The 26,887-nt window shown below is 41.3% G+C and overlaps 1 protein-coding gene across 1 annotated transcript; it reads right to left on the reverse strand.

Annotated features, from left to right (window-relative positions):
• Positions 1-1,816: 1,816 nt before the first annotated feature.
• LOC131737009 (uncharacterized) lies at positions 1,817-18,658 on the reverse strand. The gene is made up of 3 exons (XM_059023429.1): positions 15,204-18,658; positions 14,205-14,992; positions 1,817-1,894 (listed from the first exon to the last, which is right to left on the reverse strand). Exons 1-3 carry the CDS (start codon positions 15,409-15,411, stop codon positions 1,817-1,819), a joined length of 1,074 nt encoding a protein of 357 aa, XP_058879412.1. The 5' UTR covers positions 15,412-18,658.
• Positions 18,659-26,887: the final 8,229 nt, after the last annotated feature.

The following is a 26,887-nucleotide window of genomic DNA, read 5'->3' on the forward strand; positions in this document are numbered from 1 at the left end:
ACTTGTAGTCTCTGACATACTCTGTTAGTGCAATGAAGGAGCTTTATTTCAGCACTGCTCACAGCAAGGCAAGATCAACAAGAAAATCTATTCACGTTGACTTTACCCTTTTCCCGTTAAAAAAAAATAAAATAAAACCTACTAGAAAAATAATAATAAATACATTTCCCAGTGCTGCTGGGCAATGTCCCGCCTTCATTTTATTCATGGTTTGGCAGCCATAATGGATTTTGTGAGAATTTTGGACCAAGGATCTACTTGTCTAAAAGGGCTTATGGCAGAGAGCTGAGATTTGGTGCACAGAATTCCCTTATGGTCTAGATTGAGATTTGTTCAAGACAAGTCAGTTGGTCAACTGGTTTGGCGACCAAGTTGGATTGGTCAAAAATATTCAAAGGTCAACATCTTTGTGACTGTTATTATTTAAATAGTGTGACTGCAAGATGCTGGCATTACCACACGATTTAGCCTGCTCCTTCTGGCTCAAATGCTTAATTATGTGCAGTGCATGTCTAATAAATCTATCAAGGTCATCTATCAACCACTACAGGAGGAAACTTGAAGAAAAAGCCCTTGAACGCTTTCCTGAAATGTCCCACCGGGTCTCTGCTATGCTGGACGTCTGCCTCACCTGTCTGAAAGGTGAGGAATGGTGCTTCGCCGTTGGCGAGGTCGGGCATGTAGCACCCGACCAACCCCCTCCATGGCAGGTGAGGGAGGAGCCTGAATGTCCTGCGCCCATGTGGGAGGAGGATTGCCCAGAGCAGGAACCGGATGAGGAGTCGGTCCGCCCAAGATGGGGGAGGCCGAGCGTCCACAGCCCAAGGCTCTAGCAGGGGAAGAATACCTGCTGGTTTCTCCTCCACCACCATCATCCGAGGGAGAGGAGCAAGAGCTGCCTCTGCATCCTCAGAGGCAGACTGGTTCAATCTCCTCAGAGGGGATCTGGGACTGGCTGATGGAGCCTGAGAGGGTTATCGTGGAGGCCCTCCCTGCTGTGATCAACCTCCTGTGGGCGAGAGATGGGGAGCGCTGGGAGGCCTGGGAACAGCAACACCACCCAGCATCCCTCCCAGACATCGCAGCCATGGTGCTCAACTACCTGGCTGCAGATATGGGAGGGGCCGTCTCCAGTGCCAGAGGGAGAGGAGCCATCGCTGCCTTCTCCAGCGCCAGAGGGAGAGGAGCCATTGCTGTCATCTCCAACGCCAAAGGGAGAGGAGCCATTGCTGTCATCTCCAACGCCCGAGGGAGAGGAGCCATCGCTGCCTTCTCCAGCGCCAGAGGGAGAGGATCCATCGCTGCCATCTCCAGTGCCAGAGAGAGAGGAGCCATTGCTGCCTTCTCCAGTGCCAGAGTGAGAATGAGCCATCGCTGCCTTCTCCAGCGCCAGAGGGAGAGGAGCCATCACTGCCGTCTCCAGCGCCAGAGAGAGAGGATCCATCGCTGCCATCTCCAGTGCCAGAGGGAGAGGAGCCATCGCTGCCATCTCCAACACCAGAGGGAGAGGAGCCCTCGCCACTGTTTCCAGCACCAGAGGAAGAGGAGCCATCGCTGCCATCTCCAGCGCCAGAAGGAGAGGAGCCATCGCTGCCATCTCCAGCGCCAGAGGGAGAGGAGCCATTGCTGCCATCTGCAGCGCCTCCTGAGGGTCCGCTGCTGCCGTCGCCTCCCGAGGGTCCACTGCTGCCATCGCCTGGGGTCGCTGCCAGCTCCGCTTCGCCTGGGGTCACTGCCAGCCCTGCTTTGTCGCAGGAAATACTGTGGCCGGAGCCCCACAAGGGGGAGCTGCCGGCTACGAAGATGGGGTGAGAGGTCAGGAGACCACCTTCCCCTGCATCACTTTCGCTGCAGGAAATTTGGTGGCCAGAACCCCACAAGAGGGAGCTGTCGGCTACAGAGAAGGAGGGGGGGAGGGGAGGGGGGTCAGGAGACTGCCCCCACAGACAGCCAGGCGGTTGCCAGGATTTCTTTGGCCAGAGCAGACGGCCCGTGTGCGGTCAGCCTGGCCACTACAGCTGTTGGGGTGGGAGGAGGACCTCCCACGGTGGCCGCCAACCTTGGCCCATTACTGCCCCTGTTCCTGGGCCGGGACTGGGGACTAAGGGGGGATGTGGCTGAAAAGGCCATGTGTGCTGCACACAAGGGAGGGCATATGTGAAGGGGAGCCCCGCACCTATATATATTGTCCGCTATTTTTGTATTTTTATTTGTGTTGTTTTGTTTGTTATTATTAGCAGTGTGGAGTAGTGGTTAGGGCTCTGGACTCTTGACCGGAGGGTCGAGGGTTCAATCCCAGGTGGGGGACACTGCTGCTGTACCCTTGAGCAAGGTACTTAACCTAGATTGCTCCAATAAAAAAAAAAAACTGTATAAATGGGTAATTGTATGTAAAAATAATGTGATATCTTGTAACAATTGGATAAGGGTGTCTGCTAAGAAATAAATATTATTATTATGATGTAATGTGTCAGATTGCTACTGAAACACTAAATGCAGTTATTGACCCTTTTGAAACATTGGACAGTGCTTATTTATAGGACAAAACATTAAAAATGCACTTATATATGTTCCTCCTCAAGAAATAATTATTGGAGAGACAATAGTTAAGAGGAAGTATGGGGCCAAGTACAGAATTGAAAGTATAAATGACACATACTGCTGTCAAACCCAAAGATTCTTGCTATGGTATCATCATCTGCAAAAATCTGTGGGGATGGATTTTTTATGGATGTATGTGATGGTATGTTATACATAGACAATCCTATTCTCAATAGGCAAAATTGTATTACTTTTATGATTTACTATGATGATGTTGAATTATGTAGTCCAATAAGAAGTAAATCCACTGTTCACAAAGTTGGAATGTTTTATTACACCATTGCCAATATTGATGCCAAATGCCGGTCAAAGTTGCCTGCTATCAAATTAATGTCTATTTGCAAAAAAAACCAAACATATGGCATATATACTATTCTAAAACCTTTCATAGAGGAAATTAAAATATTTAACTCTGGCATAGTTTTTAAAATAGATAAAGCAAACCATTTATTCTATGGGAGTGCTATAGAAGGACTAGGCGATACACCTACAATCCATTTACTTGGAGGTTTCAAAGAGGGTGTGGGAATGGCATATGCTCTTTGTAGATACTGTGGCATAACCAGAAATGAGATGCAACATTTATTTTCTAATGATAAGTATCGTATCAGAACCATGGTGATATACTTGGCTTAATGTGATGAAATTGAAAGGGCAGATACTGAATACTTAAGAGATCATCTTCATATTTTATATGGAATTAATAGAAGTAGCATTTTATGTGAATTACCTGGTTTTAACACAACTACCATGCTGCCACAGGATTTAATGCATGTTGTACTTGAAGGTATTGCACAGTTTGAGATTAAAACAGTTTTGATTAAACGAATGACACAAAAACATGATACTTTTTCAACATTTATTTATCCACAAATGATTCAACATTCAATATCCATGTGTGAAAAAGTATGTGAACCTTTAGATTCAGTAACTGGTGGCACCCCCTTGAGCACCCTTGACTTCAACTAAACGTTTCCTGTAGCTGTTGGTCAGTCTCTCACATCGGTTTTGAGGAATTTTGGCCCATTCCTCCTTACAGAAATGCTTCAACTCGGTGACATTTGATGGCTTCCTTGCATGGACATCTCGCTTAAGGTCCTGCCACAACATTTCGATGGGGTTTAGGTCCAGACTTTGACTAGGCCATTCTAAAACGCGGAATTTCTTCTTTTGCAGCCATTCTTTTGTAGATCTGCTTGTATGTTTAGGATCATTGTCTTGCTGCATGACCCACTTTCGGTTCAGCTTCAGCTCACGGACGGATGGCCTGACATTCGCCTCTAGAATCTTCTGATACAATGCAGAATTCATGGTTGTGTCAATGATGGCAAGCCGTCCAGGTCCTGAGGCAGCAAAGCAGCCCCAAACCATCACACTACCACCACCATGCTTGACGGTTGGGATGAGGTTCTTTTGAGGCCAAAAAGTTCTACCTTTGACTCGTCTGTCCAGAGAAAATTGTTCCAGAAGTCTTGTGGATCATCTATGTGCTCTTTGGCAAACTTCAGACGGGCAGCAATGTTCTTTTTAGAGAGCAGTGGTTTCCTCCTGGCTAGCCTGCCATGAACACCATTCTTGTTCAGTCTTTTTCTGATAGTTGAGTCATGAACACTCACATTAGCTAAGGCGAGAGTGGCCTGCAGATCCTTGGATGTTACTCAGGGGTTCTTTGTGACTTCGTTGATGATTTTCCGGTTTGTTCTTGGAGAGATTCTGGTAGGACGACCACTCCGGGTAGAGTGACTGTGGCCTTGAACTTTCTCCATTTGTAGACTATGTCTGACAGTGGATTGGTGGAGCCCCAAATCCTTAGAAATGGTTTTGTAACCCTTTCTAGACTGATGAGCATCAATAACGTTTTTTCTGAAGTCCTCAGAGATTTCTTTTGATCGTGGCATGACGTGTTTCCATACACCTGCATGGTGAAGACCAAACTCACAAAGTTTCTGATCTTTATATAGGGTGGGGCCTCCCAAACTCACCCCTGAAGATCTACCTAATTATTTAAACACCCAATTATCCCCTTTAATTGAGCTGATAAAACCAGGGGTTCACTTACTTTTTCACATGAATCTTAATTACTCATTGTTTGTCTAATTCATACATCATTTTGTTTCAAAAGACATGGAATTGGTTAATATAAACCCTATTGGATATTTAAGAAAAGACTTTTTTGATTCAAGAAGTAAAACTATGGAATTTCCATAATTATCATTGGGGTTCACAAACTTTTTCTCGGCACTGTATATATATATATATATATATATATATATATATATATATATATATATATATATATATATATTCAAATGTCATTTGTGTACAGCTAATTTTATACAAATTATTTAAACTGAGGAGCACACTCGTCAGAAACTTATTTTTATAATGAAAGAAAGTGATCCACAATAATTCATTTAGAATAAAAAGTTATTATCTTTATTATTTAAAACATTGCTGTTTATATTATATTGTGGCAGAGACACCTAATATATATATATATATATATATATATATATATATATATATATATATATATCTTATCCAGGCTAGCTCTAGGCAAGTTTATTTTAGTGTATGAAACATTTTTGTTCTATTATTATTCGATAAACATTGCTTATTTTGTCTACATTTTTTCCCGTTTCTTTTACAGTACATTCACAAATACATGTCCTACTGTGGATTAGCTAAGATTAGTTATTGTACAATGAAAACAATTATGCTATGTACAGAGTACTGGGGTGAGAATTGGTCCGGGCTAATGTTCACCCTCCGAGGAGAGTACTGGGGTGAGAATTGGCCCGGGCTAATGTTCACCCTCCCAGAAAAGTACTGGGGTGAGAATTGGCCTGACAGGTTGAAGATTAGCCTAGGACAGAACAGCCGGGGTGAGAATGGGCCAAAACACCTTGGCCCATAGACATGCAGTAATTAATTACAGTAATTATATTGCATCAAAGCTTTACATCAGGGTGGTAAAATAAGAACATAAGAAAGTTTACAAACGAGAGGAGGCCATTAGGCCCATCTTGCTCATTTGGTTGTTAGTAGCTTATTGATCCCAAAATCTCATCAAGCAGCTTCTTGAAGGATCCCAGGGTGTCAGCTTCAACAACATTACTGGGGAGTTGGTTCCAGACCCTCACAATTCTCTGTGTAAAAAAGTGCCTCCTATTTTCTGTTCTGCATGCCCCTTTATCTAATCTCCATTTGTGACCCCTGGTCCTTGTTTCTTTTTTCAGGTCGAAAAAGTCTCCTGGGTCGACATTGTCAATACCTTTTAGAATTCTGAATGCTTGAATCAGATCACTGCGTAGTCTTCTTTGTTCAAGACTGAATAGATTCAATTCTTTGAGCCTGTCTGCATACGACATGCCTTTTGAACCCAGGATAATTCTGGTCGCTCTTCTTTGCACTTGTTCCAGAGCAGCAATATCCTTTTTGTAACGAGGTGACCAGAACTGAACACAGTATTCTAGATGAGGTCTTACTAATGCATTGTAAAGTTTTAACATTACTTCCCTTGATTTAAATTCAACACTTTTCATAATATATCTGAGCATCTTGTTGATCTTTTTTATAGCTTCCCCACATTGTCTAGAACATAAGAGCATAAGAAAGTTTACAGACGAGAGGAGGCCATTCAGCCCATCTTGCTCGTTTGGTTGTTAGTAGCTTATTGATCCCAGAATCTCATCAAGCAGCTTCTTGAAGGATCCCAGGGTTTCAGCTTCAAAAAAATTACTGGGAAGTTGGTTCCAGACCCTCACAATTCTCTGTGTAAATAAGTGCCTCCTATTTTCTGTTCTGAATGCCCCTTTATCTAATCTACATTTGTGACCCCTGGTCCTTGTTTCTTTTTTCAGGTCAAAGAAGTCCCCTGGGTCGACATTGTCTATACCTTTTAGGATTTTGAATGTTTGAATCAGATCGCCGCGTAGTCTTCTTTGTTCAAGACTGAATAGATTCAATTCTTTTAGCCTGTCTGCATATGACAAGCCTTTTAAACCCGGGATAATTCTGGTTGCTCTTCTTTGCACTCTTTCTAGAGCAGCAATATCCTTTTTGTAACGAGGTGACCAGAACTGAACACAATATTCTAGATGAGGTCTTACTAATGCATTGTAAAGTTTTAACATTACTTCCCTTGATTTAAATTCAACACTTCTCACAATATCTCCAAGCATCATGTTGGCCTTTTTTAGAGCTTCCCCACATTGTCTAGATGAAGACATTTCTGAGTCAACATAAACTCCTAGGTCTTTTTCATAGTTCCCTTCTTCAATTTCAGTATCTCCCATATGATATTTATAATGCACATTTTTATTGCCTGCATGCAATACTTTACACTTGTCTCTATTAAATGTAATTTGCCATGTGTCTGCCCAGTTCTGACTGCTGTCTAGATCATTTTGAATGACCTTTGCTGCTGCAACAGTGTTTGCCACTCCTCCTATTTTTATGTCGTCTGCAAATTTAATGAGTTTGCTTACTATACCAGAATCTAAATTATTAATGTAGATCAGGAATAGCAGAGGACCTAATACTGATCTCTGTGGTACACCACTGGTTACCTCGCTCCATTCTGAGGTTTCTCCTCTAATCAGTTTTCTACCTGTTAACCACTCCCTAATCCATGTGCATGCATTTCCTTGAATCCCTACTGCGTTCAGTTTGAGAATTAATCTTTTATGCGGGACTTTGTCAAAAGCTTTCTGGAAATCTAAATAAACTATGTCGTATGCTTTGCATTTATCCATTTTCAATGTTGCATCCTCAAAAAAGTCAAGTAGGTTAGTTAGACACGATCTCCCTTTCCTAAAACCATACTGACTGTCTCCCAGGATATTGTTACCATATCGGTAATTTTCCATTTTGGATCTTATTATAGTTTCCATAAGTTTACATATAATAGAAGTCAGGCTTATTGGTCTGTAGTTACCTGTTTCAGTTTTGTCTCCCTTTTTGTGGATCGGTATTACGTTTGCAATTTTCCAGTCTGTCGGTACAACCTCTGTGTCAAGAGATTGTTGCATGATCTTGGTTAGCGGTTTGTAAATAACTTCTTTCATTTATTTTAGTACTATTGGGAGGATCTCATTCAGCCCAGTGGATTTGTTTATTTTAAGAGCTCGTAGTCCCTTTAACACTTCTGCCTCTGTTATGCTAAAAGTTATTTAAAACTGGATAGGAACAGGTCGACATGTGGGGCATGTTGTCCGTGTCCTCCTTTGTAAAAACTTCTGAAACTTCTTCGTCTATGTTTTTGCCATTTGTATCTCTTAGACATTTAACCTCCTTGTGATGCAGGAAGAGGGCAGCAGCTGTTCAATATCACCTGTTGGTCATGGCAGTGACACGGAGAGGTGGGAGAGAGGGTGTGCGGGCTTTCCTTCTCTCTGACTGGCTGAGAAGCGAGTCTTGGGGGGGATTGCTGGCCCTATAAAATAACATTCTGCTGTTCCCTCAGGTCTGCCCTTCTGAAAAGACGTGCGGACGCTCTGGTCCAGAACCGAGACACGGCCGGGGAGGAAAATCCCAAAAGAAAAGAGAACAAAAGAAAGAAAATAGTGCTAGTGGGGAAAACCGTGGGCAGACCCCATCAGTATTTTTAGCAGGCTGAGGGAGCGGTGAGAGTAGGACGGAGATCCGGGTCGTGCGGATAACGATGGTCGGGGTGAAGCTGCCGAGTGCAGCACCTTTTATTTGTAGTTTTGATTACTGTGTTTTATTTTCCTTTTTTCTTTCGCCTTTTGATTATTCTTTTGTTGAGCACCTGTGAGTGCGCCTGCACCTGTATTCTGTACCGCCTCTGGTATTGTGGTTCTGTTTTTACCATCGTTGGCAGGCAGACCACGGTCAACAGCGCCCTCTGCAGGCTGAAAAGAGGAATTACCCATCTGTAATAAAACTGGGCACCTGTGCGGTGTTTCAAGTTCACCTGTGTCTCCCTTGTATCAGTGAATTACCCACCACCCTTCTACACTCCTCTTTGAATGTTCTCTTGCTGTTATAATATTGGAAAAACGTTTTGGAATTGGTTTTAGCCACCTTAGCAATGTTCATTTCTATTTCTCTCTTGGCCTTCCTTTTTGACTTGCGTTTGCAGTTCTAAGTACTCTTTCTATGTACTTTGTTTTTGGTCCGTTTTAAAACGCTCTGTAAAGTGCCTTTTTTCGCTGAATATTTTTTTTAAATTGATCTATTAAACCATTTTGGCCATTTTGTTTTAGATTTAGATTTGTCTACTTTTGGGATGTAATTGTTTTGCGCCCCTAGTACTACAGTTTTTAAAAAAACAGCCATCCCTTTTCTCTGGATGCTTTCTCTAATTTGTCGTCAGTGTGTGATAAGGAAAGGGGGACAGAGTAGCAGAGAGGGCCAGCAAGAAATAAAATAACACAACGCAGGGAAATTAAGCTATACCAAAGTTGAACAGGTTACAGTGGCGCCGTGACTCTTTTTGGATCAACTGATCAAGTCTTGTCTAATCGCTGGGGGATTGCAACGCTGTCTGCTGCCCATCTCCATGACCGCAAGGTACGCGGGTCACGTGACTCGCGTCAGTTCAAATGCAATTTATGACTGACTGTAGTGCAATTGTTATTAGCAATGTGTACTGCTTTTATGTATATTTTCTTTTGAATATATATATATATATTTTATTCTTAATATTTCAGTACAAAATGAGTGCTTTTTGTAATATTGTGTGTGTGTGTCTATATATATATATATATATATATATATATATATATATATATATATATATATATATATATACGTGTGTGTATGTGTGTTTTTTTTTTATTCAAGAAAACTAACTAAAGTCATTGCTTGTAGCAACTGCATTTGATTTACAATGGCTTCAGGACATGACTCAGATTGTGGGTTTGCAGTTGGAGTTAGCGGTTCTGTATCTCATTGTAGAAAACATTACATTGGTAGAGGTAAATTACTTGACAATAATGATACGAATGTACACAGCTCCCCAGAGTTATTTTCCTTACACTCTCCTGGTGTTAGTTCCACTCCCATGGCACCTGCATCAACTGTACCCATACTGTGATCATATCACCCAGTTAGCACACCAGATAGGTGACTCCATTGCAGCCAGATTAAGCACACAAAACGTTTCTGTTGCCTCTCAGTCTTTCTTACCTGAGCATCAGACTACAGACAACCCTGTTTCCCCTGATCTTGATCTCTCTAAAGTGAAAGTAGTTGTCCAGCCTGGCATTAAAGAACCTCCTGTTTTTAGAGGGGGCCAGTCTGACAAATGTTCCATTCACAAGTGAAAGGAGTTGATGAAACTGTATATGCACAAAAAGGGCTACCCTTCCCACGAGCAGTCTGAGGAGATATTAGGCAAGCTAATGGACAAAGCTAAGGACATAATTAAAGTTACCTTGCGTAGCAACCCAATGCTAGACCCCAAGCAAGACCCATCAATTGTGTTTGACATTCTGAAACAAAATTTCAGTGAATTAACTTACTCCTGTATGCCATTGGCTGATTTCTACAACACGGTTCCCAGGACTGTTGAAGATGCGATGGATTTCTGGATTCGCTTGAACAAAGCAGTTGATGTGGCTGACGAATGTTTACAATGCCTTCACAAAATGATAAGCATGCTGGACAGCGTTCTGTCACTGAACACACAAACCACCTATTTTCAACAAAACTAAAGCCCAGTTCAGAATCCTTCAAGATTTCGTGTTTACCATGGTGGGGCATGCAAGGCTTGTGGCACTTCTACACACTCCACTCATGCTCACTGCATGCAAGATAATTTATGCCTCCAATGCTTTGCGCATGGTCATATATAAAGGGACTGTACTGCACGTCCAAGGCCTGGGCTGCCTGGAACCCAGCCCCATAACAGTCATTTAAACTAGAGAGCCCATATAGTGCAAGGGGAAGTATGGGCATTGTACAACAAACCCTCAGTGTGGAAAAAGACCTGGAAACCATGTTTATGAACTGTTGTGAAATATTGCCACAGGGTCAAGAAGCCATTTTTGTAGGATCACAGACACTTGAAAAGTTTAGTGAACTGTTTTAAACTTCTGTTACCATTAGTAATCAAGTTGAGTTGAAGGCCATGCTTGATTCTGGCTCTTTGGCATGTACCTTAAGAGAAGAAGAGGAGTTGAAATTATTATCAGCTGGTGTACTTCCCTCAAAGCAAGCCGCACCTGACCATATAGTGCTAGTTGGCTGTGGAGACTTGAAAACTCACCCAAAATGTATCTACGAGTTACAGCTTGAGGTGTATGGTCTAAAAATGATGTTTCCTACCTTGGTTGTGCCTGGACAACATGATGAATTCATTGTAGGTACGAATGTCATCAAGCACATATTACGAGAAATTAGGTCTACAGACAGGTACTGGGAGTTGATTTCTTCAAAGAGCAACAATTCTGATGACGAACGTTTCCTGGAGGTGTTATCAAGTGTAGTTTGGTGGAAACGCAATGATATCACTGTGAAGATTGGAACTGTCAAACTAAATGAGGCCGTCACTCTGTTACAAAGCGTGAATATCTGGTGTGGTGGAAGTTGCCTGGTTCTAGGGAGCACAGTGATTGTTGAGCCAACCGCATCTAAAGCTTTACCGAAAAACATTCTAGTTGGAAGAATGATCACACCCATGTGGGGAGACCGATGGATTCCAATGAAGATTATCAACCCTTCTTTGAAACCTGTAACTTTGAAGCACAATTGTAAACTAGCGGATGTCTTTCTCTGTCTTGCCGTTGAAGACCTGAACATTGATCAAGAGATTAGTCAATATACGGGTGCCTCTCAATGTTCTGAAGACCATACAGTACGCTCTGCAGCTACTGACCCTGTGAAGATTTTACAGGACGCAGGATTAGGTGATATTGACATTGAAGCCTGTCAGATCTCATCTGTCTTGAAGAATAAATTAGCACACTTTTTACTGGAGTACCAGGACATTTTTCCGAGAGGAAAACTTGACTGTGGTGAGGCTAAGGGCTTTGTGCACAGGATCCACTTATCTGATGAGTGTCCATTTCGACTCCCATACCATAGAATCCCACCTGCACATTACCAGGAGTTACGAAAGGTTCTGACAGAAATGGAGGAGAAGGGGATTATCAGCAAGTCTGTTAGTGAATATGCCTCTCCTTTAGTCATGGTTTGGAAGAAAAATGGGGATCTTAGGATTTGCACGGATTTCAGATGGCTGAATGCCAGGACCTTCAAAGACGCACACCCCCTACCTCATCAAGCCGATTGTCTTGCAGCATTGGGAGGAAACATTTTCTTTAGCACAATGGACCTGATGTCGGGATTTTATAACATCCCTCTCCATGAGGCTGACAGAAAATTTACTGCATTCACCACTCCACTGGGGCTGCACAAATATAATCACTTACCCCAAGGTTTATATAACAGCCCTGCATCATTTATGCACATGATGTTAAGTATTTTTGGTGACTTAAATTTTTCTAGTTTACTTTGTTATCTTGATGATTTGCTTGTGTTCACACCTTCTGAAGAGGAGTGTGACAGGGTGGCTGGGCGGTGACGTCAGGACAGAAGCAGGAACGTAAACACTGACAACAAGTAATGCAGTTAAAGGCGATGTTTGCAGTTTTATTTTTAAATAACACAAAAAATAAATAAAAAGTTTAAACAGAAAACACTTGCTCACAGAGTGAAATAAAACAGTCAAACAAAACAAAATCACGAACACAAAATAATACACTTAAAGGTCCGGCTGGGCAGTAGCCTTCACAGAGCCCTTAAATTGCGGCAGGGGGAGTTGGCCTCATGACCTCCCCCCCTTTCTTCATGGCCGGCAGTTCCCCTCCATGGGGCTCCGGCCACCCAATTTCCGGCAGCAAAACTGCTGCGGGGGGAGCTGGTCTCCTGACCTCCCCCCCTTCTTCATGGCCAGCAGCTCCCCTCCGTACGGCTCTGGCCACAGTGTTTCCTGCCGCATGGCAGGACTGGTAGCAACCCCAGGTGAAGCAGAGCCCCCGGCGACCTCAGGCGAAGCCAGACCCTCGACGACCCCAGGCGAAGCAGGAGCCTCGGTGACCCCAGGTGAAGCAGGACAGGCAACAACCCTAGGAGAAACAGAGCTGGCGACGACCCTCGGGAGGCGACGACAGCAGTGGCGGACCCTCGGGAGGCGAACTCAGGAGGGGAGCCCATGGCCATGGAGGCGGCAGCGGGAGCTCCACTTCTCCCTCGTACCCTGTAACTGGTGGCTCTCCAGGCGATGCAGAGCAACAGGCAGCCCCAGGCGATGCGGAGCAACAGGTAGCCCCAGGCGATGCGGAGCAGCAGGCAGCCCCAGGTGATGCGGACGTGGCATCCTTAGGCGGTGCAAGGCAGGCATTCTTGGGTGGTGGAAGGTAGGCATCCCCGGGCGATGGCGAACTGGCATCCCCGGATGATGCACGACAGGGCAGTGGTGGTCCCTCAGAAGGTGATGGAGTCCGCAGACCCTCGGGAGGCTACTGCAAGAGGGGAGCCAGGAGCAGCGGTGGTGCTGGGGTTGGCCTTCTTTGCAGCCGCTGTGACCCGGCGGCTTTCCCCCTTGTTCTACTCAGCAGCCTATGCAAAGGGGGTTGCGGACCGCCAGCCTCCTGTCCTGGTCTGTCCTGTCGTGAAGGCGGAGGCAGCTCCTGCTCCCCTCCTGATGGTGGTGGCGAAGGCGGCAGGGGCTCCTCCCCTTCTCCCCCTGGTGGTGGTGCTGGGAGCAGCAAGTCATCCTCCCACAGCGATAGAGGCGGAACCAGCAGGTATTCTCCCTCTGCTGGTGGAGGTGGGAGCGGCACGCAGTCCTCCCACAGTGGCGGAGGCGGAACCAGCAGGTACTCTCCCTCTGCTGGTGGAGGTGGGAGCGGCAAGCAGTCCTCCCACGGAGGTGGAGGCAGAATCAGCAGGTACTCTCCTTCTGCTAGTGGAGGCGGAAACAGCAGGCATTCTCCCTCTGCTGTTGGGTACCTGGGCTGTGGACACACCGACACCCCTCTCTTGGGCTGTGGACGCACCGACTCCCCCCTCTTGGGCTGTGGACGCACCGACTCCCCCCTGTAAGGAAAAATTTATGAAAACTGAAAAACAATATTAGTGAAAGTCAAAAATATGTTGCTGTAATACAAGAATAGAACTATTGTACAGAGTCGCGTCACTCTGGGCTGCAGTGAGATTGGTAATAATGTGTAAAAAAAATAATGTAATTGTATGTAAAAATATATAACACAATAAAGTCAGAAAAAAACAACATATGAATCCAAATTAACATGTATTTATATTAAAGTAATACAAAAATGACTACAAAAGATTTAGAAGTGAGTAGTTTTTCGAGATTTACGATTATACTGTAAATCACTTTCACGAATCAGCCCCCAAATGTAGTCTCCCATCATGTTCTCATTATACTGTCCTTGGTAGCGGCGTTCAAAGTCCAGTATATCCTGGTGGAAGCGCTCGCCTTGCTCCTCCGAGTACGCTCCCATGTTCTCCTTGAATTTATCAAGATGAGCATCAAGGATATGGACTTTGAGGGACATCCTACAGCCCATTGTGCCGTAGTTCTTCACCAGAGTCTCAACCAGCTCCACATAGTTTTCGGCCTTGTGATTGCCCAGGAAGCCCCGAACCACTGCGACAAAGCTGTTCCAAGCCACTTTCTCCTTACTAGTGAGCTTCTTGGGGAATTCATTGCACTCCAGGATCTTCTTTATCTGTGGTCCGACGAAGACACCGGCTTTGACCTTTGCCTCAGACAGCTTAGGGAAGAAGTCTTGAAGGTACTTGAAGGCTGCCGACTCCTTATCTAGAGCTCTGACAAATTGTTTTATAAGGCCCAATTTGATGTGCAGTGGTGGCATCAGCACCTTCCGTGGCTCCCATTTGACGTTGTTCCTCCCCACAGAGAACTCGGTCCGCTGTGGCCAGTCCCGCCTGTGGTAGTGCGCCTTGGTGTCCCTGCTGTCCCAAAGGCAAAGATAGCAGGGAAACTTGGTAAAACCGCCTTGGAGACCAATCAGGAATGCCACTATTTTGAAGTCTCCTATGACCTCCCAGCCGTACTCATCATACTTCAAGGCGTCCAGCAAGGTCTTGATGCTGTTGTAATCCTCTTTGAGGTGCACCGAGTGAGCCAGGGGAAGAGACGGGTACTTGTTACCATTATGGAGCAGCACGGCTTTGAGGCTCCTGGATGAGCTGTCAATGAAGAGGCGCCACTCATTCTGGTTACAGGCGATTCCGATTGCCTCGAACAGACTGGTCACATTGTGGCAGAAGCAGAGCCCATCTTGACGGGTGAAGAAGCTGGAAAAAGGTTGGTGACGCTTCCTCTGATCTGCGACTTGCACTTTCATCCAACAAGTTCCACTGCTTGAGCCTAGACGTCAAAACAAAAATATCCTACAAAAATACATTTATTTCACCCATGACTAATGTGTAAGAGATTCTCGCAACATTTTTCATATATGATATATTTTTTCAATAACATTGAAAATTGTAAAACATTTTAAAATTAAAAACTTTTACAATTTAAAAAATGTTAACAAATTTTATAACATAAAATTCCAAGCAACAATTGTCCATCTTACCTTCCAGAGTTTTTTTGCAGTGCTCGCAGGTGAAATGAGGTGCCCAGGGTTTGTCTTGATCCCCGACAGGCATGCCGAAATATGCCTTGTAGGCCTCACACATCTTAGCAGATGCTTCCACTGAGTACTTTTTCGCTCTTGTCTTGATAAATTGGCCGCAGACATAGCAAAATGCGTCTGCCGGATGCTTGCAGCCTCTTGATGCCATCTCAGAAAAATGCAGATATGTATCCACTTAGGCAGCTGGAACTAAACTTAACTGGTGGGCTTAAGGCCCCTGTATTTATACTACTATTTATATTACTGGAAAGTTCTAGAAAGTTCTAGAAGTTACTCCAAGTTTACTCAGCACTGAATCTATCTGGAATGTTCTGGAAAATAGGTAAATTTCAAAATATCACTGTCCTGGTCACAAAAGCAAAGTTTGTCGGGAATAATAGCCATTTTCTATACTTTTGCGGCATAAGCAATTAGGAAATAACACTTACTACCCAGGAACAAAAAAAAATAAAAAATTTGTTACACGGTGTAATGTAATATCTTGTAACAATTGTAAGTCGCCCTGGATAAGGGCATCTGCTAATAAATAAATAAATAAATAAATAAAACTGAGCACCACACGATGCATTAACTTCAGTTTTGTAGATTCCAAAACAGACCCTTTTAATGATGTCATTTATGACCCCTCCTCACTATATCTGTACATGGCAAGTCTCCAAGCCTCACAAACATTCCTTTGCATCTGTTCTCTGAGATTCTCCCATCCCCCATGCAAGCAAGCAGAGCAGAGCTGTAAAACCCCCTACACAAATGCCCATAAATGGTCATATTTGCTCTAGTTTTCCCTCTAGTCAAATCTGCAATGTATTGACAGACCCTGCATTCCAAAATACCCCACCTAAACTCTGTGCTCAATGTCTCTCCACTGAAAGTACCATACATACAATATTCTAACAATATGAATATGGACTATCAAATTTCCTTACAATCCTCCCTTACTCTAAATATATGAGAGTATCTCACCATCATACACAGTACATAATAGTTCATATTCAATTACTTAAGTGATACAAAATAATACAAACTTTATCCAAAGTAGTGATTTATAAGGAATTGATTTAAGATTGAATTTAATCCCAGCGACAAGCTTCTGTCTTGGGTTGTCTAGATGCATTCTAGATCTTACCCGTCTTTGAATACCTGCCATCGATAGGGTTATTAAATCAATAATTCATATAATCAACAACTCATTAAGATAAGTTTCTTTGTGTGAATTTGAATTATTTCACCATAATACTAGTGACTCATACGAAAAAGATAGATAAACATCATCAGTGTTATTACAAAAATAGTTAAACTCAAGGTTACTGCTCCCTTAAACAGATAATCCTAGTATGTATTCTTGTACAGAAATTCCAAATTTCCTTCATGTATGAATTCATCAATTTTGTCTTGATGAGCGTCCACTTTAACCTGCATTTCTTCCTCTCTCAGTAGTTGTTTCAATCTATCTGTAATTTCTGGAAAGGATTTACTTGAAACTTATTGAAATCATAGGCATCAGCAGCATGAATCATCATTCTCTTTGGCATAGAGGGAAAAAACATATTTTCCATGTACAGATGTTTAACAGGTGTAACACAAAAATAGATTTGATTTCTTACAATTTTTCACATTTGTAGTAAAACAGTACTTTAACATTTGTGTATGTAAAAATCATTTTCCAGAATCCATATTCCAAACCATATCAACCTTATGTTCACATCAGATTGATTTAAACTAACTTAAAAAATGATCTCTACATTGAATAAGTACTAAAATAGTGTATGAATGCTTAACTATCTATCTGCAACATTAGTAAACAATTACCCCTTTTCTCCTTAATTATGCAAACCCCATTACATCTTGTGATATGCTTTACAATACCCCACAAAAGCAATCATTTTACATAATATTTGTATTACTAACCCATTGTTACAAATAACATTAACATACATTTTCTTTCATTCATTCCAGACATATTCAATGATACAGTATATCATTTAAATATCCCATTATTTAAAAAAATGTATGTCCATGAAAGGTGATCTCATAGTCTATTTGTTCTTTAACAGAACAACAATTTCAATGGTCAGTTCTGTTCTTTGAGTGAAAGAGATTCTGTATATGATCATCAGCTGAATGTTTCATTGTTGTCTTCACCCGTCCCTACATTTGAATCTTCATCAAAATCAGAATCACCTCATTTCAGCACCTAGAAGAAAATCAAGTGCAGTATTAATTCTTTTGATAACATCTGATTTAATTTCAACCTTGACTTTTCATCTTCACCGGGTGATGTCTGCCTACATGATGCAGTCTGTGTGAGAGAAGAAATGTTTGCTTCTTTTATTTCAACGATCTGTTTCATCATAATAAGTATGATTATTTATTTGCAAGATCTCTATTGAAACATACAGTGTAAAATCCTCCCTTTGTCTCAGCACAAACACATATCTTATTGTAATTAGAACCACCCATTGAAAAATTAAACTACAATTGGCAATGCTTTTCCTGAATTATTTCATTGCAGTTCCAAGAACCACCACCGAGTGTCAGTGTTTAACATGTATTGAGAGGAACAGTAGTTCCTCGTACAAGTTAGAAAAACTTGTTTGAAACTATTGAGAGTCTTTTGAAACTACTGAGAGTCTCTATACAGCTCAAAGAGTTTAGCTGTTTTTACCATGTTGCAGCGACAAAACTAAATCGCTTAGAATTACCATCTGTACCAGTATTAAAAGTCTGAAACTTTCTTACCTCAAATGTGAAAAAAAACGTACATACCTCTTACACACAATGAGATATAAGTCATCAAACTAAGGTAAAATTCTTCTTCTTCCGCTTCCGTCTACTTTTTAAGGGTGTGTAGCGACTGTTCAAACAGAAAAGCTAAATAACTGGACATCTACCAATCATGTGATTCCACCTGTTGGTCAATGTCAAAACAAACCAGGGTATGCAAGCAGTTTCATATTTAATTTCATTTCATATATAAATATACACTATTTATATTAAACAAATTATTTATGTTTTAAAACAGCACATATCGCAGGGGGAAGAAAAAAATAAATAAAAAATACTGTGGCTTGAACTTGCAACATGACGTTCTTGAAGAGCACACAACCTTAACCCGCTGCGATGAAATGCATTCTTTTTTTAAGCTTACATCCAAGCCTGACCAGCTTTCGCTGAAAACCTGAAGGTGCTGCTCGATTCTAGAAATTTTCGATTTCCTGTTTGAAAATTTCTAGTTTCCTGTTTGTTTGGTAGATTCCATAAAATGGAATTGCACACAAGAGTGGCATGTAGCTTCCTTGTCTAAATCTCTGATCTCTGATAAATTGTAGTTCCTCGTTTAATTAAAAATAAATAAAGGAATAATTTATTTGGTAGAAATAAATACATGATTTAAACAAATGCATAAGGAAATAAATACATTTAGAAATAAATATTTTTAAATAAATAAATGTAGAAATGAATACATGTTTATATTGTAAATGTATAAATAAATTAATAAATAGCAAGCTAGAAAACTACGTCATATTAATTGATTTGGCTGATGCGTTTATCCACAGCAATTAACATTTATATACCTATATAAAAAGTACAAGTTTTCATGTAAATTATATATATATATATATGTATATATTGCAAGTTGCCTAAAATTAATAGCGCATCAAAGTCACCGAGGTTGAAACATTTAATGGTAGCTACTGAGTCAACATTTACATTGTAACGTTTAAAATAATCTTTTAAATTGTAACAAACAAGGGTCATTTAAATGTGTTGGCTGAAAAAAGTAACAAGCAGACAAGACTGATTAAAACTAAACAAGTTCGGCAACATTGTGGAGTTTTGTAAACATTTAAAACTTGTATAAAGTAATTAAACGGACTGTGTTGTATAGCGTTATGCTGACTTTGAAAAACAAAATGTTAAAAGAAGCTGAGCGATTGGCATATGTGGCATGTTTGCCCTCTGTTCTGCCCTAGTAAACTACGTTGGGCTGGGCTAAATACAGGTGTAGCTTGCAGAGGGGTGCCCCTCACTGGGTACCTGCAGAGAAATCAGCAATTCAACATGCTTTAACCCGTTAAATGCAAAGCTACGTATTCAACGTAGATACATAAAGAGCGAATCAGAAGCTGAGCAATTGGCATATGTGGCATATTTACCCGCTGTTCTTCCCCAGTAAACCATGTTGGGCCGGGCTAAATCCAAGTGGGGCTTGCAGAGGGGTTGCCCCTTGTCAGGTACTGGCAGAGAAATCGGTGGCCCAAAGTGATTTAACCCTTTAAATTCAAGGCAACTTCTTCAACGTAGACAAATACATTTATGCACTAAAAGCCAGCGAATAAGAAGCTGGCGAATAAGAAGCTGGCGAATAAGAAGCCAACTTCAGCCTCGTCTGTAAAACCACAGACGTGTGAAACGTTTGTATGTAAATGGAATGTGTGTATTGTAAAAAAAAAAAAGTGCTCTATTCCTAAACAGCAGTGTTTATACCTTCTTGAAGAACACACAACCTTAGTCCGCTGCGCCACTGCGCATTTCAAGTGGAGCGAAGCGATCAAAAAAAGGCGCCAAGTTAGAAGCAAGAATTGTGTGAATGTTGGGCCCCAGCACCTTTCCAATTGTGCCTATTTGCTTGATGCTTGACAAAATTGGTCTAATTACTTCTCCTAACTTGGACTTTTGTGTTTGATATCACCACTTTAAACGGCTGTTGCGTTTTTCTAACTTGTTTTTTTACATTGACAATGTTTTTGTTATAGATTGTATACACAGCATTCTGAACAATTCCCTTTTTACCCTCTCTACAAAGTATTTACCATGTTAGCTAGTTCTCCTAAGATGTAATACTCACTAGCCCTGTACTACTGTACCCTAACCCAGTACCCAGAACATTGAAGCAATCAGTCACAAGCTACCTAGACCATTTATTATGCCTTTGTTCACAAACTTTACCAAAGGAATGTTCTCATGGACCCCAAAATAAGCAAGAGAGAGATATGTTTCCCAATAGCTACTACAGCACCACTTTTCATTTCCATAATCCATTGATGCATTTCTGCTGTAACAATATTCTCTTTCATTCATTCTCATTACCCTGGTCCAATCACACCCTCCATATTTTTTCTCCAACATTTATATATATATATATATAATTTTTATATATATATATATATATATATATATATATATATATATATATATATATATACAAATTATATATATATTATATATAAATTATATATAATTTATATTAATTATATATATATATATATATATATATATATATATATATATATATATATATATATTAGGGTTGGACGATAATGACATTTTCAGTTATCGATTATCGGCTGTAAATTATCACGATAATCATGATTATCGGCTGAAAAAATAACATGTAAAATGTCTTGGAATTTATCAAATTTAAAGCTATATATGACAACTGCCTCTACGAGTTTAGAAGAAATAAAACCAGCATCTTTAATAAAAGTTATGAAACAATGGTTGGTTACAAAAAAGCACAAATAATATAACTAGGGACCTACCTAATTCGCGATTTCGCGGAAATCGTGAAATTGAGGGGTCACCGCAAAATTCACCTCTTAGGGGCCAATGCATACAAACAAGTACGGTGAGGAAAAAAAAAAGAAAACTTGTTTAAATGAACTACTGCACAACACAAGCGATGCAAACTATGTATCTTCCTTCTGTAGATAGCCCATTTTTATTCCTTCGTCGTCCCGTGTGCATTGCACTTAAGCAAAAAAAAAAAAAAAATGTCCACAAGTAACATTTACAAAATAATTTCTCCAAAGCAGTTAACGTTCTTGTTTACTATTCAAATGACAAAGTTTTCAGCCTATCAGTGCGTCTTTACTGATTTTATGTGATCTGTACTGTGCAGGAGAGGGCGGGACAAAGGTGCTGCATTGTTTTCATTTAGGTTGCTAAAATCTAGTTTTCAGCATTGGAGGGAAAATAGTAGATATGGACGACAAAAAAAGCAAAGTATATTTCGGCTGATGATCGTTTAAAGATATTTCACAAAGAAACTACATGCAGACTGAGGTAATTGTTTTCCATATCTTAATGTGAATTTGGAGAAAGTACGATCGATTGCTATATAGCTTCAAAATCACGCATTAAACAAACGGCTACTTCAGAGGCTGCTGAACAGAACGTAAAATAAACAGCTTTCAGAAACCAAACTGGAAAGTCTGCAGACAAGAAGTATTCCTGTCTGCAAGTTAAATCAGTACTAAAACGATCCAGCACAGCCACCTCGCTTCAACCTGCTGCTTACATTACAGTTGGAATTTTAGACCCGAATAGCCTCGTCTTCTTTGTTTTGACTCGGTACTAATAAAATAAATGATTGGATGGGACAAATAACATGACAACGAACGTGCTGCATACATTGCCTTTATTAAAGTATGCCAGATGCCCTTGTGTAACCGAGTTTTTGGGCTGTTTCTAATCGATTTCCACATCTGTATAACTTGACATGACAAAGCTTTGCCTTAACTTCCAGCAATTCAGTGGATGCAGAACGCGCAGTCTCAATGTATGGGCAAGTCAACTGCAGGTGATGCTGCATACTCGCCTTTAACAAATGCCAGCACTCTGTTTTAGAAATGAAGCAAGTACCACTATTTTTAGGCTTTATAGTGTTCTGAAATACTGTCTACTTGGGTTTATTTCATGTTTAAACAGGTCCGCGAAATGACCTCGAAATCCTAATTTTATTCCGCAACATACCCGTGAAAAATACGTAAATTTACCGCGATTTAAGTAGACCCCTAAATATAACCAAATCTTTGGTAGCTTTTAAACTTTTGAAATATAGTCTACTTATTAAAAAGTGTTTAAAAAAAACCAAACAAACAAATTATAAATTGCGATTAAAAAATATCAGCTTTTCCATACTGCCTACAGACGGGCTTATTACCTTGCGGATCACTTTCTGTCACTCCAAAAAACTGCCACACAGGACTGATGCTGTTTCTTTTTTCTAAAATCTTTTCGGAAGGTTTCGTAGTTTCTGCAGTTGCCATCGCCATTATTAGCTCAAACGTTTGCCTTTACTCCGTGAATCTTACGTCACATGTTACAACTTCCCACTACGCAGCGCGCACAGATCACGTGTTGCGTCTCACGCAGACAGTTAAGTCCTGTCTTAATGCTTCAATGCAGAGTTACTGTTACACACAAGCATATCATAGTGGGTAACGGACGATAAAATGATTATCGATAATTATTTTTCAACGCAATACAATTATCGATGCAAAAACATTATCGATAATATCACGATAATCGATTATTGTTCCAACCCTAATATATATATATATATATATATATATATATATATATATATATATATATATATATATATATATATATACACACACACACACACACACACACACACATTTACATTTCAGGCAGGCACCCAGTCTAAGGTTACAAGTCACTCAAACTCATTATAATGTTGTGTCTTCAATATATCTTCTAATTGAAATTTATTAACCCTCTCTGCAGCAGAACAAATACCCTTGTCTGCAGTTGCCTTTTCTCTCTCCCGCAACACATCCAGACTCCTTATCTGTTTATCATAGCTAAACTTCAATCTTATTGCATCCATAGCACTCCATATGTTCATATTTTACAACACAACAACTCCTAAGACTGTCTAAACTAATGAAAGTTTCATTTGTAAGCACACCTGACAATTGTTCAAAATATGTATCACAAAATGCATATTACACAAAATATACAATATCCGACTGCAACCAAATATGTTTCTACCATCTCCTGTGGAATCCATCCATATCTCTTTAAATGTATCATTGCCAATTTGAAATTACAACAGTGTTTTTGTTGCCTAAAATACTTTACCTTTGAACCCCTCAAGTATAACAGTATCTTCCATATGTTATACAGAAACAAATGTTCTCTCGATGGCTCCTTGCCATCTAACCTCATAATCTACTCCTTCAAATCATGAAGCTGCTTAACAAGTTCTCTTAAAGGACTAAATTTCCCCAGCTGTTTTAATTACTAAAACAGAAAAATTAAAAATACAGAAAATGAAATGAAAGAATAATGAAGTGTGTATTAAATTAAACAAGTTTAGAAATAAAACAGTTCTGTATCCTTTAAAAAACCCAAATGCATGAACAAATGTTCTGTTGCATTCCTTTTACAAATACAAAAACAACAACAAAAGTTTGCTTTAAAGTTATGTTAATGGTCGTCCACTTTAACCACCAAAACAACCTCAATGCAATACAAAAGTATTTGCCTTCAGCACCACTACAATGTATTACCTATTTGTAATATAAATGTGTTGGTTTAATCCCATTCATATAATCAAAATAAGATGAATGTTTGTTTTAAACAGAATGTATTTATGTATAATGAGTACTCTTGAGATAGATAATATGTATTCTCTCTCTGAGTGAAATTCCATATTACATGCTTTGCAGTAAAACGTGAAAATCAATGACAGCTAAACATGGCGGCTTGAAAATACAGTACATGCAATTGCACCGATAACTGCTTCCAACACCATTTTGTTAACCATATTAATAATACCAATGTTTCATGTAATCTATAACCAAAATAAGTATGCATGATTCTTGAAAACAAAACAAACAAGCACGTACAAACAAAAAAAAAACACACTCAGTCTGTCTTTCTGTGACGTCACTACAAGCACGCTTAATTCACAAATATTCATTCACGAAAATATGTTTAATATTCTCGTCTAGATCCCATAGTTTGTTTCAGATTTATAGATCTCCTAAAAACAACTATCCTAAAAATCCCATCAGTCTCTCATCAAACCTTGCTCAACACTCCATGCTTAACCCCACCCATATATCTCTATATGAGAACACACCTTTTTTTTTCCATGTGCTGTTTTCACATGTGCTGCTTTCAGTCCAAAGGTGGCCAGCCCTTGTTCAGAAATCTGCACACTACACAACACACAACAACCTTTCTGTACATTCACTGGTTGCCTACGAGGGCTTGAGAGGAGGCAAAATTGGTAGCGAGATATTGAGAATGAGACAAGATGAGAGGATTTCTCCGGTTGCTTAGGAGGCTTGAGAGGGGCGAGAGATTTGAGAGCGAGACGAGTTTGAGAGGGATGGCGAGATTAAGGGATGGAGTTTGGGAATGGTGCTTAGTAACATTGAGGTTAGATACTGATAGCAGGACGAGATAGGGTAGACGAAGAGTTTTCCCTTCTCGTCGGGTCAGGCAGCATCCTCCGACTGCTGGGTGACATAAAAGTGGGAGAGAAAGAGCAAAGTTTAGACACATAATATACATCAAATCTGACTCTCGCTCCCGACGGGTCAGGCAGCATCTTCTGGCTGCTGGGCGTTTAGTGGAGCAAGAGACAGGAAGGGGACGAACAGGACAAAAGGACAGATCCTTCGCAACTCAGTGCAGCATCCTCAGGCAGCTAAGCTGGCAGCTGGGTGGCGTGGAGAGCTTAGGAAAAGTGTCTCGGGTCCGTTTAGGAGAGACGAAAACAGAGAACCCCCCCCCCCCCCCCTCGGTCAGGGCCCGCTCGGCAGGTGGAGGCACGGCCTACTGCATGAGGGGGCTGAAATGGTCCTGGACCTGAAATGGAAGAGAGGAGATGGGACAGCAAGGTTGAGGCCTGGAAGGCTTAGCGCATAAGCAGCAGAAGAATAGGATGTGGCCTGGGGTCCCCTCAGGCCGACGAGGAACAGCCGGGCGGCAGTGGTTGAGACGAGAGGCCGACCCGGACAGCCGGGGGAGTGAGACTCACCTCCCCCCCCCCAAAAGAGGACCCCCGGTTCCCCGCAAAAACTGCACCGTGGGATAGAAAAAGGATCGCAGAGCCGCACACATATACAAAAGCTAGAAGAAAAGAGAAAAGACAAGATATGTTAGTAGACAACCTATGCCTATAAGCCGTCCGCCCTGTGGAGAGGAAACCCCCCCTACTGGGAGGAAACCTCTGGTGGGCCTGGCAGAGAGGGCGCCCCCCACTCCGTGCAAGCTAGCTAATGAAGGCGAGGAGGTGCTGTAGGTTGTAAGAGGTATGAGAGATCTGTTTTTGCTCGCAAAAGTGAGTAAATGAAGACCAGGCAGTCGAGTAGGAGGAACGGGTAGATGGGGCGAGAGCGTTCTCCATGAATCCACGTGCTGATTGAAGGAGGCCGTAGAGAGTTATTCAGTTGAATATTGTCTTGCTGAAGGGTGGTACGAGATGAGGGTTGGGGTCTGCTCCTGGGACTAGGTTGCGGAACTTCTGGATCTTGATGTAACTGTTTGTTTTTGAAGTCCTGATGAATAAGAGGAAGTTATTTCTGGGGACTTGAGTGAGGTCAAAGTGCAGCAGGCTGTTGGCTGGGAAACTGGAGATTCCGATGAGATTGGTTGTCTTGATGGAGAGGAGGATGCGAGACTCTCAGGTGGACCTCCGGGATTGAAAGGAGCGAGGGGGGGTGGGGGGTGGGGGGGGGAACGGAGGAGGAACTGGTGCTGGATACCTGAGACATAATTCCTGATGGAGGAAGGGGCCAGGTTAAGGGATAGCCTGAGGTCTGTCATAAAGGCTAGGAGGTGCTAAAGGTTATAGGTTGTGAGAGAGATACTAATCTGGGCACAGAATGTGGTGAAGGAAGACAGTAGAATAAGAAGAGCGAGTGGAAGGGGCGAAGGCAATTCTCCCTGAAGCTGCAGGCCGACTGGAGGAGGCTAGAGAGTGTGGAGTTTAGTGGAACACCAGCTGATTGAAAGGAGGAACTTGCCGCAGGTTGGGGTCTGCTTCTGGGACCGGGGCTGTGAAACTTGCGGACCATCACACAACCTCCATCATGTTTAACTTTTTTTTTTTTACTGCAAGGTGTAGTATTCTGTAGTAAAATTACTACAGCTGGCCAAAGTCCAGTATCTGGGTGCACGGAATTGTTCACAAGACCTCATGGTTGAAATGGCTTAACGCACCAAGTCTATCCATTGTATTCCCCTTGATGTCCTGGTAACTGTTGCTTATTTTTTTTCTTTTTTAAACCGGTGTCGTAGGAAATAAGTTGACCAGGAAAAAAGTTGATCGCGCAAGCGCAGTAAGGCAAAAATAGACAAAAGTAAAGCGGGGCTACAGTTTGATTAAAGAGGAGGTTCATTGCATGGCTTTTTATTTTTATCTGGCCATTTTATTTACTAGACTGTGTATATTGATGCGTGTTTGTGCCACTGTCTTTTCATATGAACTTTAAAATGTGTGATCGACGACTCTTTATACGGTAAAATGTTTTAAATCCCTGTCTTTTTATGTTTCTATAATGTTACACACTTGAAATCAAGACGACTCAAACGTGTTGTAGAAAAGAATGTTCTTCGTTTATTTCTGAAAATCATAAAATGCATTGCTTTAGTACAGCGCAATATTATCAGTGTCTCTCTTGTTACCGACAGCCTACACTACTGATCGGAGCAGTAGTTGTTACGCTTTACTTTCAGTTTCAACACAAACGTCTTAGTTCTAATCGGCGAACATTCTAGATAACCCCAAACTCTATAATGCTGCAACTAATCACATTAGAACATATTCATTAAAGATTTAAAATAAACTGGCAAAA

This window comes from Acipenser ruthenus, chromosome 4, assembly GCF_902713425.1.
Source record: "Acipenser ruthenus chromosome 4, fAciRut3.2 maternal haplotype, whole genome shotgun sequence".
Taxonomy (NCBI): domain Eukaryota; kingdom Metazoa; phylum Chordata; class Actinopteri; order Acipenseriformes; family Acipenseridae; genus Acipenser; species Acipenser ruthenus.